At 47.1% G+C, this 19363-nt stretch overlaps 1 protein-coding gene across 1 annotated transcript in view; it reads left to right on the forward strand.

The window, feature by feature from the left end:
- The window catches only part of DPYSL5 (dihydropyrimidinase like 5), an 85802-nt gene that overhangs the window by 52880 nt on the left and 13559 nt on the right, over positions 1-19363 (forward strand). The window contains exons 3-8 of the mRNA XM_061210503.1: positions 9886-10044; positions 12061-12240; positions 13056-13124; positions 14827-14871; positions 17021-17096; positions 18119-18275. Of these exons, the coding sequence (XP_061066486.1) occupies positions 9886-10044; positions 12061-12240; positions 13056-13124; positions 14827-14871; positions 17021-17096; positions 18119-18275 (686 nt within the window). The remainder of the gene's footprint in view (positions 1-9885; positions 10045-12060; positions 12241-13055; positions 13125-14826; positions 14872-17020; positions 17097-18118; positions 18276-19363) is intronic.

Raw genomic sequence — 19363 nt, forward strand, 5'->3', positions numbered from 1 at the left:
GGCTATGAGGCTCTGTGCTTAGTTACTATTTGTTGCTATCAAATCTATTCTCAGTGTTATGGAAGAGTATGAGATTTGGAATAAAAATACCTGGATCCCAGTCTTGGCTTATGTCTCAAAAACTGAGATGGTGAAAACATCTGTCCAACACAGTGGTCATGAAGATTAGGTGAGGGCAGCACTTTGCTGTGCAGGTGACCCTCTCCTGCAGCACTTCGTGGGGACCAGGTCCCTGTGTTGGTCTGCATCCCTTCAGGAGATTTTCTCTGGGTCTAGTTTCATCCCAAAGTTTCTATGTGGGGGTTACTCCCCTGCTGCCCTGGGCCCCTCCAGGGTTGAGAATCCAGAGCCGAGGAGCCATCTTTCCCTGCGGGGTCCTTTGAAATTAGCTTTCCCAGGCTCAGCCGGCACTTCTGCCACAAGGCCACTGCACAAGCAGCCCTGGAGAAAGCCAGCACCTCTTTGTCTTCAGGAATTTGCAACAGAAGGGAAGGGGGAGCAAGAGCTCTTGCCCAGCCTGGTCTGACCTGTGCCTGACCCAGCTGCTCCCCACAGCATAGCAGTCAGGCCTGTTCTTTATGGACGGGGCTGAAGGGAGGAGGGCAGATGGGGATTTCACACTGAATCCCTACCTTTCTCTCGCTCTCAGCAGCGCTTGCAGCTGGTTGTGGCCTGTGTGCCCAGGGTCTACCTGTTGAGCCGGAGCCAGGCAGGCTTAAATCAGGGCTTCCCAAGCAGATGTGTTCACTGTCCCTGAGACCTGAAGGCTACCCTGGTATGCTCACGTCTGGGAAGGGGAGCTTGGGTTTCCCTCGAAGGCATCTTAACTTCTAGGGCAGCTCACCTCTTCTTGAAGCCAGTGAGCCAGGGAGATTCTTGCGTTGGTGACAGGGTTTTCTTGGCTTCCATAACCCTGTGCCAGCCTGCTCTTCCTCCTGCCTCTTGGCTCTCCTTCCCAGTCTCCTTCCATGGTCTTGTCTTCGTCTTACTCTTCTCCTCTGTGGTTGCTTCTCAGGATCCTATCCCAGATTGCCTTCTCCCCCTCCCCACCTTCTCTCTCCAGGTGATCTGTTACTGATGACTCCCAGGTTTACAGCTACAACCTAGACACCTCCATGCACCTGCCCCAAACTCAACACATCCACCACAACCCCACTCCTCTCCCAGGGACCCCTGCTTCCAGGAATGGCACCCCCATCCTCCCAAGCCAGAGCTTACTTGCTCAAGACCACAGGACTCCTCAGCGATAAAGCCAGATCTCGGACCCAGGTGTGCCAGGCTCCAGAGCTCAGGCCTCTCCCACCAGAGCACCCTGCCTTCACATACCATCGGAGAATCGAACTGTATTTCTAACAAACATAAAAATTCAGATGTCACTCTAAGCCCCAACCAAACTCTGCTCTGGGACCCCTCCCCATTTTTGGCTGTGCTGGACCTCCACCTGGATGCCTTTGTCAGTCTGTCCCTGGACTCCCCACTCCCTCAGCAATCCCAGCCTGCTTTCTCGGTCCCAGCTCCTGGCTTCATGGAACTGACCCATTATAATATGGCAAGTTTACTTCAGCCCTCCCTCGTTGATTCTGTAGTGCATTTCCCATACAGTTTTCTTAAACCTCGTCTTGGCTCAGACTGACACTCCTAATTTTCCCAAAACCTTTCCTCTGTTTTGCTAAGAAGTCTGGGACCAAGGGCCTGGGCACCCTCAGCTCTCCTCCATGTCACCTCAGGTCATCTCCTCCTCTATCCACCCCCCTCCCAAATGGATGGGAAGAGATGTCCTTCCCAACCTAATAGATATGAATATCAACCCTCAGTTTCCTCATCTGAATAATGGGAATAATAATACATATTTCACAGGACTGTTGTGAGAATTAAATAGCCACAGAGTATGTGCTCAATGGATGTTGGTTATAATTAGCAATTTTCATCTGCTCCATTGTCCCTCCATCAGCTCTGCCTTAAGATTTCTAAAGACTCCCTTCCCTCCTAAATTTGGTTGTTCCTCTCCTGATACTATTTTTTCAGCCACACAGGCATAAAACCTCCCCTGTTATTTACATCCCCTCCTCTTCTGTCATCAAACCTGGCTGCTACTTCTTCCCCGAAACAGGTTTCACATATGTCATTCATCCCAGTCCCCAGGCTGAGGTCCATCATCTCAGCACTGCAGTCGAGTTTGCACTGAGCAGTCAGGGCCATGTTCTGGAGTCTGATTTTCATGTTCTTGCTCCGCCCGGAAGCCTGCTGTGACTACAGACATGTCCAGAGATGGGGGTGATCAGAGTCCTCTCTGTAAATGTGCTCCTAAACCCCACACTCCCGAAGCCCCCTCATCACCACCGCCTCCACACACACAAGTTGCTAAACTTTGCTGATTGATGGAATCCAAGCTCATCAAGGTCCACACAGTTTGCCTCAGCCAAGACCAAACAGATCTATTCTCTGTCCTCTGGCTGTGTCCCCGGCTCTGCCCACATCATTTCCTACCCCGGAGTGTCTCATCCTGTCCCCTTCCAGCCCTCAGCCTGCCCATCCTACTGTGTCCTTCCCCGCCTCTGGTCTGTTGAACTTGATGTTGCCATCACCATTGAGGAATGTTATCTTGTGCTGCTTTGTACTCTCATTATTTTGAAGTCATTTCTATTAGAAATGAACTTTTTTCTCGTCCTGTTTGCTGACTGGACTCTAAGGTACTTATATTTCTCCCTTCTTCTGGAGCATCTGGTACACATAACACGGTGTGCACATTCATGCTACCTACAAATTATGCTTATTGTTTATTAACTATAATAGCTATAATAGTAGTATAAATCACTAGTATTTATTGGGCTCCTACTATGTGCAGGTGCTGTCCCAGGTGCTTTACGTGCATTATCTCATTTAATCCTCATGGTAACCCCACAAGGGGTGTATTATTACTCCATTTTACAAATGGGGAAAATGAAGCTCAAAGAGATTAAATAACTTGCCCAAGGTCTTATAACCATAAGTGATGGAGCTAGGATTTAAACCTAGATCTGCCTGCCTTAAAGTCTGGTTCTTGTCACTCTACTATTTTGCCTCTAAATATAACATTAATGTGTTTTAAAAATGGCAAGCAGGGGACTTCCCTGGTGGTGCAGTGGTTAAGAATCCACCTGCCAATGCAGGGGACACGGGTTCGAGCCCTGATCCGGGAAGATCCCACATGCCGCGGAGCAACTAAGCCCGTGCGCCACAACTACTGAGCCTGCTCTCTAGAGCCCGTGAGCCACAACTACTGAAGCCCGCACGCCTAAAGCCCGTGCTGTGCAACAAGAGAAGCCACCGCAATGGGAAGCCCACGCACCGCAACAGAGAGTGGCCCCCGCTCGCCGCAACTAGAGAAAGCCCGCGCACAGCAATAAAGACCCAACACAGCCAAAAATAAATAAAATAAATAAATTTTTTTTAAAATGGCAAGCAGGTTAAGTGTGGGAAAATGTCCTTTTCCCAAGGTATATTGCAGATTGAATGTTGCCTGTCTCCTGTGGTGAAAATTCAAAGAATGAAGGGTGAGTTTTAGATATGGTAATGCTTACAGTGAGAGCATTGCAAGGTCAGAAGTGGGACCATGCCCTAGATGAAGTAATAGAGGCTGAGACCCAGAAGGTAGGAGTGAAAAGTAAAAGGAAATTGAAAAGTGCAGTTAATTATAAATGTGCAATTTAGAGAAAACCAGTCAGCTGAAGAATGAGCTCAACTGGTCAAGAAAAGGCTTGGGAGCTGTATGTAGCCAGAGGGACAGTGGGTGGTCCCAAGGAACAATCATGTATCACTTGGTGTCCTGGAGAAAAGCTGGTTGCTGGGAGGGTTTGTGTTGTTTTGTTTGTTTTTCAGAGAAAAGGGGCATTTGATAAAAGGTGTTGGGGAGACTGTAAAAGAGGTTGGAGCAGTGGTCAGCATTCAAGCGGCCTTAAAGGGAATTATCGGAGAAAGGGTCAGGGTCCTGAGCCCCCAGTGTGAGCTGGATGAATTGGCAGTGAAGCCAGCGTAAACCTGTTACGAGCGTGACCTCCCTAGATCAGGTCAATGTAGCTGATAAAAATGTGGGACTCCTTGTTTAAAAACTATTAAGAATTTCAAGATGACAGCAAAGATTAAACCAGGACAGAGCCAGTCTGAACACAGGGCACTGTGGGACTGCATAAGCCACATACCCATGGAGCTGGCGTTGGCTGGTGGGCGTACGTTTCGGGATGAGAAAGGTGTTTACTGAGTGCCAGGCATGGTTCTAGGTACCATACATACATCATCTCACTTGACGAAATGCTCAGGCCCTTCTTTGGGGAGTCTCTCACATCCCAAGGAGTGGTGCTGCTTAAGAGCTGGCTTTCCTGAGGGCCAGGGAGCAGCCAACAAGATCCCTGAAGGGCAAGGAAGTTATTCAGAGCAAGAGAGAAACCACTGATCTGGTTATTTTTTTTTTCTCTTGTACTTCGAGCGAGTATGAGTAAAAGATGGAAGATAAATTCAATGTGAAAAGAAAAGGAAGTGGTTCAGCAATTCCAAGAGAAGCAGATCCGTCTGAACAAGTGATGGCTTTCTCAACTGCATTAAGAAATGTCGAAACGTTTGCATTGGACTTAGTTTACAAAGCACATCCAAATACTTCTTATTTAATTCTCAGTGTAGGATTGTTCCCTCTGTGAAGATTGAGTTGCCCTTAATCTATACATCTAGATACTAGCAGACCCTGCTATTATGATTCCAATCACCTCCCCCCAAACACACCCATTTTCTGAGCACTAGTGTCAAAATATGCTCACAGGAAGTCCCTCCCCCACCCCTAATGAAAAACCCCACAGATAAGCTCTGGCCCAAGTGCCTTCTCAACAACAGGGTACAAAGTCTGTGCCTTGACCTATTGGTTCTTGGCCTTGGAGCCAGAGAACCAAGCCTTTCCCTTTTGGGGGCAGGGTGGAGGGGTAGAGAAAAAACCATTGCTACTGGGAACTCAGCAAAACGTGATTAGAGCTGCAGCAACGTAGAAGATGGTAGAGAATGACTCTCCAAAGATCTTTGTCCTGACAAAACCAGGAAGGGCCAATGCACTGTTCTTTCCAACGCTGTGATGTCAGCAAATAAATTATATCTGAAATTTCTTTCCAACTTGCTGAGCAGGTCCCTGGTCAATACGGAGACCCGCATGTGCCCACAGTGGTCTGATAACTTCTGAAGCATAAAGATGACATTTATAATAACAGGTTTAGGTTGAGTTCAGTACAAGTTCCTGCCAAGCGTATGCCTGGAAACTGTGACATAAAATGGATTACCATTAAGAATATTGGTTTTAAATGTAAAATAGATAGCTAGTGGGAAGCATCTGCATAGCATAGGGAGATCAGCTCGGTGCTTTGTGTCCCCCTAGAGGGGTGAGATAGGGTGGGAGGGAGACGCCAAAGGGAAGGGATATGAGGATATATGTATACATATAGCTGATTCACTTTGTTATACAGCAGAAACTAACATACCATTGTAAAGCAATTATACTCCAATAAAGATGTTAAAAAAAAAAAGGAATACTGGTTTTTCTTAGGGAACAAGTGGATGTGACATGACTGGGCATCAAATAAACCCAGATTTACCCAGTGGTATGTCATCAATATCAAAAACAAAATAATGGTAACCCTTTGAAATAGTAAAATTATGTTTCATATCCTGCCAAATGTGTGTGATGATGCTGCGTCTGTTGGTTAAACAAATGGTCCTAAAGTCCATATTAACTTAACAGTGAGAGATGTGAAGTCTCACATTCACAATAGAAATGAATGCCACATACACAGTGGGGAATGCTTGGCTAGATAGTAGTTTATGTCAAAAAAAAATAAGGGCCTGGGTTGATAAATGGCCAGTTCTGGTCAGCCACCAGGCTCCAGTAGGCCCTAGAGTGTTAGCTGTTCCATGGTCGTGTCTGGCATAATTGGAGAAGCGTATGTGTCAGGAAGCAGCAATTCTACTTCCGGGCACCATATACCCTGAATGCAGGGACCACCCTGGTGTGCGTGAGAATGTTCAAGCATCAGGTATAGCAGTCAATGTCCGTGAACTCAGAAATGACTACATACCTGGAGGAATGTTCATACAGTGAATTAATTTAGATGAATGAAATATCTCTCCATAAATGAATCTTAATTCTGTCAAATAAAAAAAGCAAGTTGCAAAAGGACATGGACAGTATAATACCACTTGTGTACATTTTTCAGATTTGCAAAACAAATATAGTAAAAGTATAAAAACATGGATGGGAGAAATTTATATCAACCTCAGGGTTAAGGGATGGGAATAGGATGGAGGGCTCCAGTTGTATTCGAAATATTTTCTTTCATTTTTTTAAATTAAAAAACATGTAAGGTAAATACAGTAAAAAGCTAACATCTGTTAAATTTGAGCAGTGGGTTCATGGGTATGTGTTGTATTATGTTCTGTACTTTTACTGTATGGTTGAAATGTTTCATAACTTTAAAAGAAAGTATTTTAAATACATAAACATGGTTAACTAAATTTTAAGTAGTTTTAGTTTCCTCCAAATTAATTTTTTTTATGTATACAGTATTATGAAAGTCATATATTCTATGAAATAAATTTCATAAAATTAGAAAAAATAAATTACTCAGAATCTCATCATCCCAAAACAGTCATTGTTAATGTTTTGGTATATTTCCTTCTATTTTTTTTCTTTGTGTGGGTGTGTGTGTGTTTAAACATACTTCTAAGTATCTTGGGTACGCTTATTGAATTCTGTCTTTTTCACTCGTTATAGCATCACCCTTGTTCCATGTGAAGACTTAACCTCCATGAACATCATTTCTATTGATTTCTAAAGATCTTTCACAGCTTACTTTTCTTGCATAAAGACAGTTATGAACATTCAGCAGTCACACAATCACCTTTCCTTTTGATTATCGTAAATATAATCCTTTTGAAAGCCTCCGGAACAGGATTGGGTCACGCTCTGCTGTTGATTTCTACAAGGCTGTTTTGTGTGGGATGACAGTAAAAAGGTCTGTCACATCTGTGATATCACATTCCTGCAAAGACTGAGCTTGTCGGCATTCATCCCGTGGGTGGGAACTGTGCATATTTTAGAAGCCAGCTCTGTGTGCATCTTGCCTGGGAAGAAACCAGCACTAGTGCATCCAGCATCTGGTCTGGGATCCCGAACCCGCAGCTGGGAAAGTGTTTACTGATCCCATTAAACTTTTGCTTTGAGGCTTGGGGTAACAGCAGTAATGATTATTCCAGATATTTATATGCCCCTTCCCAGCTTATAGAGGTTCTCACATCCACTGCCACCTGAGCTGCTGTGGGCCCCCAGCGGTGAGGTGCAGAGCAGAGCAGGCACACAGGATTACAACCAGCAATTGGGAAAGTCAGGACCACTGCCCGATGCTTCTGATGCTTCCAGAACGCTTTTCAGTTACTATCCTTGGACCCAGGCAAGAGGAGTCTCTGCCATGGGCTCTGCACTACAGGCAACTCCCCCACGTCTGCCCAGAGCCCACTGTCTCAATCCTGGACCACACTCTGGGGCCCTGGAATCCCCTGACAAAGGGCCTGAGCACTGCCAGGGCCTACATTAGCCTGAATCTGTCCTTCTGGGGGCCAGACCACCACTCTGTGCACGCCTAGCCCCAGGGCAGCATCTTGGCAGGAGTGAGCAGAGCTTAGATCCGCGGGCTGCAGGACACATAACCGGAGTTGGAGAGTATGGGCTAGAGGCAGGCGCAGAGGCTGAAGGCCAACATCCCCTAGAGTATAGCTCAGAACTGCAAGCATTCTGAGAATTCTGAACTCAAGCCTGGCCTTCTGAGTCATTATGAACATATATCTGTTAGAGTAGGAGCACAGAATATACTCTGTGTAACAGTTTGTTAGCTTGATCTGTAACTTATAACTAGAGATTCAGCAGGTAGACCTCCTTTTCTACTGTCAGAAGCCAACAGATGCTAAGAACAGTCTTGGCTCTCTTATTCCACTGTGCTGTCTCCATGTTCCCTTTTTTTTTCTATGCAAGTCTACAGACAGACGAGGGTGCAAAGGAAAACAATCTAGAACCACAGAAGAAGTAAAACAATTTAGTGTGTAACATCCCAATATACCAGACACCCCCGTGTCCACACATAAAAGCAAGAAATGCATTTCAGGACAAAATAGAGTACAACCACCTGCTACGAGGGTGAATCATTCTGGCACAATCCAGCAAAATCAGAAATAGAAGCCAGCTAGTAAAGCTACAATCTGCTGCTCTTCCCCTTCTCTCCATCTCCCACATCACGATTCCTGCGTGTGAGCCGCAGAACTAACACCCTCTGTTGGTTGCTTTAAGCTATGCAAGAAGTCAGGCCCCTGGGTTTCCCAGGACAACAAGGGGACTAGTCTCACCCGGCCAGCCAGGGTCAGCATGGAAAATCAGTGTTGCAAGAGCTTTCATTGTAATTGTTGCTTGGCCACTGAACTAATTTTTTTTTCAGTCCCTTATTCTCCAGCAATATTTCTGATTCGTGATCAATGATTTAACTGGATAGAGAAGCATGAAATCATCAAGACAGTTTCATTGTGCTGTTTTCCTCCCATACAGAAAACAGAGATAAACAACTAAACTCTGAATAATTAAACACACATATTAGGACAAAACTTTACAAAATGATGATTCTCTTGACTTTCACAGCTCTCCAGCAAGGAAGCTGGTCCCATGGTATAGGTAAAGACTCTGTAACAGAATATTTAAAAAATAAATAAATGAACAATGTTAAAAGCAAAAAGAAAAAAAGAGAAAAAACGTACTTGACCTCTTGCATCACAGAGGTCAAGCAACCGGGCTGAGGTTATCCAGCTGGGAGGTGGCATAGCAGGGACTTGAACTTGGAGCTGATTCCAGTCACAGTGAGGATCCAAATAAAAGAGTAGGTTTTGTCCAAATTTTAATTCATCAGGAAAAGAGAGTCACCTATATTAAAGCCCTCATAAAGTTTCACATATTATGGGGCCTGTCTCAATTTTTATTTCAATAAAGTTTTTTTGGAGAACAACCCATTAGCCTGGAATAGCCTTTGGTCAGTGCTAGTTTAGGAAGCTCATGGTGGTCACCTGACCAAACTGGTTTTTAAAAAAGTACGTGAGGGCAGACCTTTAATACAGATTTAGTAATTATTCCTGGGAGCATTGTTTGTGATTGCAAATGAGACCTTTAAAAGATTTCTTTTTAAGTGGTATCTCGTGGAGATTGTGGATAGGATCATTTTTTCACTGATAGATCGTATGGGGACCTAAAATGCTCTATCTCAAATAAGACAGATGGAAATGAAGTTAATGTTCTTGGAAAAACTGAAGACAAAGACCCTGATGTGAAGATGCCTATAAAAACTTTGAATAGAATTGTTTCATGAAATGTGAGCGAATGAAACAAAACAATATAGTCACATTAACATTTTATTATGGTTTACATATATATGTGTAACTAAAATAATATTATAAACAGACTTATATTACATTGTGGTAGACATTTGATTACATCACCTATATATTCAAGTTGGTCAGAAATTGTCTGGGGGGAATCTTCTCATTTGGAAATACAGGCGCTGGTAACACACTAAGTGGTTTTTCCCAAGCACCGAGCTGCAACCCAAGATGAGGAAGAAGCAGGTTTGTGTGCTGGATCCACAGTAATGATGAAGATTACACACTGGCTCCTGTGTTGACGGCTCCTTACAGCTTCCCAAACATTGCTGCACTTGGGCCTCCCAGCTTCTTGTGCGGGAGGGTCTGTGGTTGTCCTGAATGTCCACCTGAGGACCCAGTGTCCCCACGTCAGCGACTTGGGTGCGGGTAGAGATGTGACGAGATTGCTTTTCCCATCTCCCTCAGGCAGCACTAGTTGGAGGTACCACCATGATCATCGGCCATGTTCTGCCTGACAAGGAGACCTCCCTTGTGGATGCCTACGAGAAGTGCCGGGGTCTGGCTGACCCCAAGGTCTGCTGTGACTACGCCCTCCATGTGGGGATCCCCTGGTGGGCACCCAAGGTAACAGCGCTGGGTGGAACCCCAAAAGAAGGACCAGTGCTCTTTTTGGCGGAGGGGCCATTTGGTGAGAGCCAGCTGAGGGGGGTGATGCTGTCCTGCGGTGTGGAACACCCCTCCCACCACCATCCTAACTCCTCCAAATGCCAAAAGAAAAAACACTTATGATTCTGTAAGGGGGGAGGCCTGTTTTGCTTAATTTAAAGAGCCAGTTTTCCAGCGCTCTGACCACAGGGCGCTCAGCATGTCCTGATCCTCTACATAAGGTGCCACTTATGTAGCAACCCCTAAGGGGTTGCTGCTGAGTAGCAAGCTCAGTAAGGGTCAGCCCTGAGGGTCACATCATTTTGTGCTTGGAGTGACAGCACTAAGGTCTCAGAACGGAGGGTCCCGTCCCGGCTCAGTGCTGCCTGGTAAGAATGGATTGGGGTGCTTCTTTCCTGCTGGGCCCCAGCTCCTGCTCTGGGCACCCTGAGTTTGCTCCTGGTGTGTGGCTCCCACTGGGCCCTTTCTCAGTTCAGCCTCTGTGCCCCTGGCTTCCCTGGCCTCCCGTTGCCCAGGCCCCAGGGCCAGAGTCCAGTCCCTGCTCCCCGGATTCCCTCTTCCTTGTTCTTCCTGAATACAGATATACAGGCATTTAGATTTTGCTTCACTTCTGGAGTCTTACTGCTTATTACCCCAGGGAAGCAACCTGGATATTCATTCTTTCATCAAGTGCTCATTAGTCACCATGTGCCAGTACTTGAGTGGGTGCCTTGGAATCTTAAAAATAAATAAGCATTAAGAAATTTTACAAAGTTCTCCAGCTGTGGATCCTGATCTAAAGGGCCTGACTCCCTTCTGAGACAGTGACTAAAAGCCTGGCTGTACTTCTGCCCTCAGGTACAAGCCTTGAGCATGGGGCTTACACAGTCTCTTCCATTATATCCAAACTGGTGCTTATGAAAGGCCTTGGAACCCCCCAACCTCACACATGAAGATCCCCCTCCTGGTGCCAGGTAAAAGGTGCAGACCACGCTGAATGTTAGCCATCCCTTATCTCAGATGGAAGTTTTGTCCACTTCGGACACCCTCCTGGATGGGCGACCCCTACGCTGAGCCTCTGTCCCGTCCCTCCTCCGGTGGCCTGGAATAGAGAGGGTCCGCTTAGATTCCCAGCAACATTGAGGCCAAGTCAGCTATCCCTAAGTCCCCAAAGGTTGTGGGGATTTTCATGCATCTAGAATTTTTAATTCTTTTTTATAATAACCAAAATTTTTTTTTCTAATTACAGATTTTAAAAATAGAAAAGAAAGGAAGCACATAATTCAGTCACCCCCAACACAATCACTATTGTTATTTTAGCTTATTTCCTTCTGGTATTTTTTCATACCTGCTTTTTACATAGTAACTCTTTCGCTTAAGTGTGAGCATTTTCCATCTGGCTGCATGGCCTTCATGACCATCAATGCCATGGCCACCTAATGTTCTGTCAGGTAGATGAATCACAATTTGTTTTCCTATTGTTGGACCAATGTTTCTTCCATTTTTTTCCTAGTATAAATAATGTTGGGATGAATCTCCTTATTCACATAACTTTGCTTCATGTTTGGCTTTGTCCCTAAGTTAGATTTTCCCCAGGTCTCTGGATTTTTAGCATTAGTACGCCTTCTCTGTAACACCCCTTCTGTTATGGGGGGCGGAGGGAACTGGCCACAGGTGTAAAAGTCATTAGTGCATTTACCAATAAGGCTGATTTGGAGGCAGAAACACAGGACAAGCTTATGTGATAGGAGAAACATGCCCAGATCTCGTTTCTATATTTGTGTCACGCTGGACAATTTTCAAAACACTTCCGCATCCCTTTGCTCACATGACCTCACAGCAGCCTGTGGAGTGGGAGGAGAGTGAGATACTGCAAGGTTGCAGGTGGTCATGTGGCGACAGAGCCACCTCTCCTCTGCGCTGGGCCAGCGTCTGCCAGTCAGCCTCTTGGCTCTCCGTACTCATGTGGCATTGCCTTTGCATTCTGCTCTCCAGGTGAAAGCAGAAATGGAGACCCTGGTGAGGGAGAAGGGTGTCAACTCGTTCCAGATGTTCATGACCTACAAGGACTTGTACATGCTTCGGGACAGCGAACTGTACCAAGTGTTGCACGCTTGCAAGGATATTGGGGCGATCGCCCGGGTCCATGCTGAAAATGGGGAGCTCGTGGCCGAGGCAAGGCAGTAGAGAATGTTGGGGGAAGTTGGGGGAGCACCAATAGAGACAGTTCTCGGGGGGATTCCTGACCACCCATGACCCTCCCTACAGGGTTCAGATAAAACAAATTATAAAAGAAAGTGTGAGATGTTAACAGACCAGATGACAGATCTTTGTCCAAAAATCCAAACTTTTCTAGTGTCTGTAAGAAACAAATCTCTCTGTATAGTCCAAAAGGGTTTTTAAGTCTTGGATGATGATGTCTTCATTCAAATATGATACTTACATTCCATTATCACAAAGGAATTTGGAGCACCTCCAAGAAATAGTTTTAATGAGATGTGACGTACAGAATAAATAAGGGTCAACATTCCACTTTCCTGTACCTCCTCAGCGGACCTGAGGTATTATAGAGATCTTCTCACTGGTACCAAGACAGACAAGCCCCTTTGTACTACTGGGTCTTAAGTAGGATACTTGGGGTAAAGGTTAATCTAGGCATCTGTGGAAGCTGGAGATTTAACTAGATTTCCAGTGAGGAAATTCTGATTTGCAGATCAATAAACAGTGTTTGTCTTTAGTGTCCCAGGCCTGTTGGCTGGTGACTGAACCGTATTTTTAAGAGGAAAAGATATTTTCAATCATTATGAAGTGAGACTCAGGGGATCTCCTGTACTAATCCTGCCCTCTTTATAAGATGAGTATTACAGAAGTGAGAAAAGCAGCAAGCCTATTGGAATGGGCTGTGCTGAGCATATTTTACTGTCCCTTGGGTTCAGTATTTTTTGTATCTCTATGATTCTCTCAATTTTCTTTCTTTTGCTCTTATTCAGGGTGCAAAGGAGGCGCTAGATTTGGGTATCACAGGCCCAGAAGGAATTGAGATCAGCCGTCCAGAGGAGGTGAGGAAGACATCCGTGTTCTCTGTCATCATCTTTCCTATAGATTCACAGAACCTTTAGGATAGAAGAGTCATCAGTAAATACGAGTTGTATGGTATTGCTTTCTTCATGTGTGAAATTCCCATCTGGAAGCTTCCCAGGAAACAGCTTCCTCCGTGCTACAGCCGACCTGGCCTTGAGCTTCCTTGGGGAAGACAACTTTGGGGAAACAGACCCACCTCATTGGGAGCTGATTTCAAGGGTCTGAGGGAGGCCATGTGAACATGCCAGGGGTTGCTTTGGCCAAAATTGAATCGGGAGAGAAAAGACAGACTGAAAGGGCCTTTAGATGTTAGAAGAAATTCCAGACTATAAGCCAGTGAATTGGCATTTTGGGCCTGAGATCCCTTTGAGCATCTGTGGAAGACTTTGGACCCTTCCCACCAGAAACGAGAGGCACATGCGTGTCTGTGCTCTTTCCCCCTTTTCCTATTCATTGCTGAGATGGTGACTAAGCCCTGCTCTCCCTCTGCCCTCTGGTTTTATCCTTGCACAGTTTTGCAGGGTGTCGACACAAATGCCCCCAGGTCCCCCTTGCTGAAGAATTCAGCTCTGGAGGATCACATTAGATAAATAATGTGTTCTTGCCCTATGACCCTGTTCGGACATGCCTTACCAGTGGTGAGGGGAGAGCTATTTTCCATTTCTTCAAAGCCTTAAATGCAGAGTGGTGGTTGGATGTCCATGAGGGACTGATGGGGAGGCATTGAGGGACGAGGAGCTGGAGACAGGATGTGATAGTTCTGCCATCAGACAGGAACCAAGTCAGCCTATAGTGGGTCAGCCTGGTGTGGGCGGGGGTCCCACCTTACTCCTGCCGTGGGTTTGTCTCTGTCTGCCAGAGCCCTTGAATGTAGCTCCTGTTTGGGCACCTCAGAGTTGATAGAGAAAGACACACCAGCTTCAACAAGGCACTGAGAGTGCCTGTGAGCAGAGGGGTGGGGGGATGCGCACAGGACTGGACTTTGTGGAGTTCTATGAGGGGAAGAGCGTGGTGCTGACTGTAGTGGCAGTAATAGCAAGAATACCACCTTCATCATCTACTGGTTAAAGGGGAGCATCTAAGGAGGTTTTGTCCCCCAGGGACATTTGGCAATGTCCAGAGATATTTTGGGTTATCCCAACCTGGGGGGAGGATGTTACTGGCATCTACTAGGTAGAGGTGAAGGATGCTGCCAAAGAGCCTGCAATGTCCATTCAGCCCCTACCACAAAGAATTATCTCACCCAAAATGCCCCTAGTGCCGAGGTTCAGAAATCCTGATCTAGCCTAATCTCCAGCTTGAAATCAATCAGTATTGCTCCTTTGCTACAGTTCTGAGATGGCTGTGGAGAGAATGCACCAGAAACCAGGGAGAGATGTGACTGCAGCTTTTCGTTTGCTCTTGTTTTGTTGTCTTTTAATTAAGCCCTGAGTAGCATCCAGCAAAGACGTGCCTAGAACCCTAAGTCCCGGGGTTCCCTCAGTGTGAGCACAGGTGGTTGGAGCTTGGTGCCCCTGCCCAGGGTTTCCCCCAAGCCAGCCCCTGTGGGTGCTGTTTGTCACTCCAGCTCTGAGTCAGACATTCCAGCACTTTCTGCGTACGAGGTGGGGTGTCAGGGAGATGTAAGCTTGCTTGGGGAGATGGTGAAGCTTTTTTCTTCCTGTCCTCTGTTTCTAACAGCTGGAAGCAGAAGCCACTCACCGAGTTATCACCATTGCAAACAGAGTAAGTAGACCCCAGCTCACCCTCAGCCCATTCTCAACTCTGGGGTCAGAGCCCAGCCTGTACAGTAGAGTCCCATTCTGCTCCGGGTGCCAGCCCCATGCCTGGCTCCCAGGACCGCAAATGAACACCGTTTGCTGAATGAATGTTGCTATTCCCACAGACCTGGCAGGAGTCCTCCCTGCCACCGGCTCTCCGTTCTGCCCTGCTGAGCTTGCTGAGACCTGGTTCATTGCTCAAATGGAAATGCCTCCCAGCAGAGGCAGGGCAAGGTGGGGACCACAGAGCCTCATGGCAGCTGGAATCTGTTCCTTGTAGAGGAGCAGAGAGACGTTTGCTTAGAGAACCATGATTCGAACCTCTGCCTCTGGGCCATTCATGGTTTTTCCTTGGTATGGTTCAGGGTAAGGGGGCGCTGATGCAGTGTGGTGGTGGGAATGAGCACACACCTTGGGGCCTTGACCAAAGACAAGCCTCCAGTCACACGCAAGTCAATCAACCACTCCGAGAGACTATTTTATTATCTAAAATTGGAATGATAATATCACCCACTCCTCGCAGGATGGTTGTGAGGATCAAAGGAGTCGTGGAAGGAAAAGCACTTTAAAAACAGTAGAACACTGTACCAAGATCCTTTCTCCTCCTAAACCATCATTAAGTGTTCTATTTGCTCAGATAATCTGAACTCTAGTTTTCTAAGTGTGGTCTCTGGACCAGCTGCATCAACATCGTTTGTTAGAAATAGGAACTCAGGGGCTTCCCTGGTGGCGCAGTGGTTAAGAATCCACCTGCCAATGCACGGGACACGGGTTTGTGCCCCGGTCTGGGAAGATCCCACATGCCGCGGAGCGGCTAGGCCCGTGAGCCACAACTACTGAGCCTGCGCGTCTGGAGCCTGTGCTCCGCAACGGGAGAGGCCGCGACAGTGAGAGGCCCGCGCACCGCGATGAAGAGTAGCCCCCGCTCTCTGCAACTAGAGAAAGCCCTCGCACAGAAACGAAGACCCAACACGGCCAAAAATTAATTAATTAATTAATTAATTAATTTAAAAAGAAAAAGAAATAGGAACTCAGAAATGAAAATGCTCAGGCCTGTTCAGACCCACTGAATCAGAAACTGGGGGTGACGCCCAGCAATCTGTGTTTTAACAAGCCCGGTAATGATCCTAATGGGCGCTAACACTTGAGAACTTCGCCTCCGGAAAGACCTAGGCTACCCCGAAGGCTGTGAGCAGAGGATGTGGTGTTAGGAACACCAGGGGAACACAGAGGTTGGAGGTGCAGTTGGTCTCAGAATTAGTCAGGAAACTTGTGCCAAGCACATCAAATGTCAGGCCAGCCCCTAAATTCTCTATCCTCCTAATCTGATAGGCAAAGAAGGCATTAGAATAACATTTGGGAAAACAGTTTCCCTTTAGCCCTTTATAAGTCCAGGAGCTGGACATGGACATTGTTTTACTGTCATAACAATAGTTATGCTATCAATTACTTCCTGATGGAAACTTACCCCAGAATTAGGAAAGATCTGAATAACAAAAGGGCAGCTCCTCATTTTCTTAGTTCAAACACATGCCCAGAGAAGTGAAGCCATGGACCGTGGTCACACAGCTTGATAGAGGAAAAGCTAATCAGTATTATAATCCAGGTGTCCATTTGCAAGACCGGTCCTGTCTGGTGTAGACTGTGAGCCCTGAACCTCTTGTGTATTGTTTCTTCTCCAGGGTACATTCTGTCTACTGATAAAGCAGCCCTCAGATGGCAGATATCATCATTTTAGATATGGGATATAATACACAACTGTCTCTAGGTCATCACGTTCATGAATAGGAAACTAAGAGTCCCTCATTTCAAGTTGTAAATAGTCTTGGTGTTGGCTGGTAGAAAATGTGAGGTTCAGCACTTGACATCTTGCCCTGATGTCCCCCTGCTGGGCTCTGGTGCTGGGCGCTGCCTGTCCCCTCCTTGTTTCGTGGGGTTCCCCAGCCTGCAGCCACCAGCCCTGCATTCCCAGCGGAAGACCGCCACCCTGAGGGGAGTACTAAGCGATGCAGGGAGCGGCGCTGGGGCCAGGACTGGGCTGGGCCGGTCACCTTGGTCCTTGTTAGGTTATGGGGTTGATGCTCTCTCCTTCCCACCATGTTTCCCGTCCTTAGACTCACTGTCCCATCTACCTGGTCAACGTGTCCAGCATCTCGGCCGGTGACGTTATTGCAGCTGCTAAGATGCAAGGTGAGTCCGTAGGCTGGGCTGAGCAGCACCCATGTGTGGTGGGGCCCAGCAGCTCCATGCACTTCCCAGCCCGGCTCCTGAGGCCAGGCCCTGAGCCTGCCTTTCCCTTTTCTCTCTGGCTGTCTTCCTCACAAGCACCCTGCACTGGCCTGGGTTCAGTCCATTAGCACCAGTGTTTTCCTCTGCACATTTGTTTGCATAACAGCTTTACAGAAGTGTCCGTCACCTCTCCTGGGTCTGGTAAAATTTTCCAAGTTTTCAATCAACTCATTAACTGGTATTTTTTTCAGTCTCTTGGGTTTTGCTAGTGGTTGCCTTGGTAACCAACATGAAATCCTGGACCAGTTCCAATGGACATTTCAGGGGGGAAATGCCTGGGAAGTCCCTGGAGAAATGACACTGTGAGGGCCCAGCATCCCTTTCAGGAACCCAGTGTACCAGCCCCAGGGCACCTGTGTGTCGGAGCACCTGGCAGCACCCGAAGGCTTTGTACGTGCTTGTACTCCCAGTCCGGCTCGGGGTGCCAGTGAGGGCCCAGTAACAGGAGAAACAGGTCACGGTCACAAACCTGAGGACATAAATCAGGAGCAAGGGCTTTCAGCCTTCCCACCACACTGCCCTCCAAATCCTGCCTCTTGCTTCTCCTTTAGCGGAACCCCCTTTGCTGTCTCTCCTGCGCTGTTGTTCCAGCCTCCCACCTCCATCTCCCTGCCCTCCATCCCCTGCTACGGATGCCACCCCCAGTATTCTCCTGAAGCTGCTCCCAGCAGCCGCCTGCTCAGAAAACAGATCAGTGCTGCCCCGCGTCAGCGCCCTCGCCCTTCTGTTCTTGCCTGGAGTCAGCACGGAGACAGGGAGCAGTCTGGCCTTGACCCCAGCTGTGCTCTCAAATGCCCAGCTGAGCTCGGGCAAGTCCCTTCCTTTCTGACTTCAGCTCCTTCACCTGCCCCATGAGAGGCTCAGACCAATGATCTCCCAGGTTCACTGGCCTCCTGGTGATGGTTTGAACACTCTTCTTTCAGGGAAGGTCGTGCTGGCCGAGACCACCACCGCGCATGCCACACTGACGGGCTTACACTACTACCACCAGGACTGGTCCCACGCAGCCGCCTACGTCACAGTGCCTCCCCTGAGACTGGACACCAACACCTCAACCTACCTCATGAGCCTGCTGGCCAAGTAAGGTGTCTCAGCAGGACCACGCACGGCGTTATCTCACAATGCGCGCCATTCCGGGAATTTGTAGATCTTTAAGGTGATATCGTAGAGGCCCCAAACCTGACCTAAGTTTGATTTCGTTATGTCCAGAGGATGATGTTGCTTTTGTTAGCTTCTCCAAAGCCCATCAGATAATTGCCATCCATGGAGCTCCTATGACCACTTGATTTGGATGAGAGCTTCTGAGGTGACGAGTAAAGAGCATATATAAAACTGTGAACAGTGGCTATTCAGAATTTCAGAGGACATTGATACCTTACACTGGAGACCACTGGGGAACTATAGAATGTGGTCTCTGACTTACCCTAGAAAATTTGTGCATCTTTCTATCTCTTTTTTTTCTTCACCTCTCCCTCTTCTCATTATGTCCCATGTGGTTTTCTCTCATTGTATGTACCTCCCTCCTTCTGTGTGTTTCTCCCTCCTTTCTTTCCTCTTCCCCTTTTTCTTCTGCACCTTCTCCCTCTTTCCCCTTAACATCTTCCTCCAGACCTCCCTTTCCCCAGCTCCTCTTTTTCTAACACTGCTTTTCCCCATTCAATCTAGGTCTAAATAAAACGCTTTAATGAATAGTATGAATTTGGTGGGACACAAACATGGAAAGATTTTGTTTCGTTTTGCTTCAAATTCTTTCTTGCCTCTAGTGACATTTTGATAATGGTAAAGGCCATTGCTTTTTCTTCTCTTTTGGTTATTGAAGTCCAGTTCAGTTTAAAAGTCAGTCTCTTCCCCTCCCCACCCCCAGCTCAGAGAATTAGTAGGGGTTAGGATTAAAGGGGTGGGGAATTCCACTCCATACCCAAGCATGATCTGTCCTCCTGCACTAATCGTTGCTGCTTCTCTGGCTGAAAGTGACTGGCCTTTGGGGCCCTCCTTGTATGGGGCATGTGCCCAGATACAGGCTCTCTTGAGCCACCCTCACGCAATCCTCTGACACAGGAGATGGAGTCCAGCTTGACCTCTTCTTCCCGTACCTTCCCGGCTTCCAGAACTAGCAATTCCCTGTGAACAAGAATCTGGCCGAGCAGCTTCAGCCTGGCCACCTTCTA

Source organism: Eubalaena glacialis, chromosome 14, assembly GCF_028564815.1.
Source record: "Eubalaena glacialis isolate mEubGla1 chromosome 14, mEubGla1.1.hap2.+ XY, whole genome shotgun sequence".
NCBI lineage: Eukaryota > Metazoa > Chordata > Mammalia > Artiodactyla > Balaenidae > Eubalaena > Eubalaena glacialis.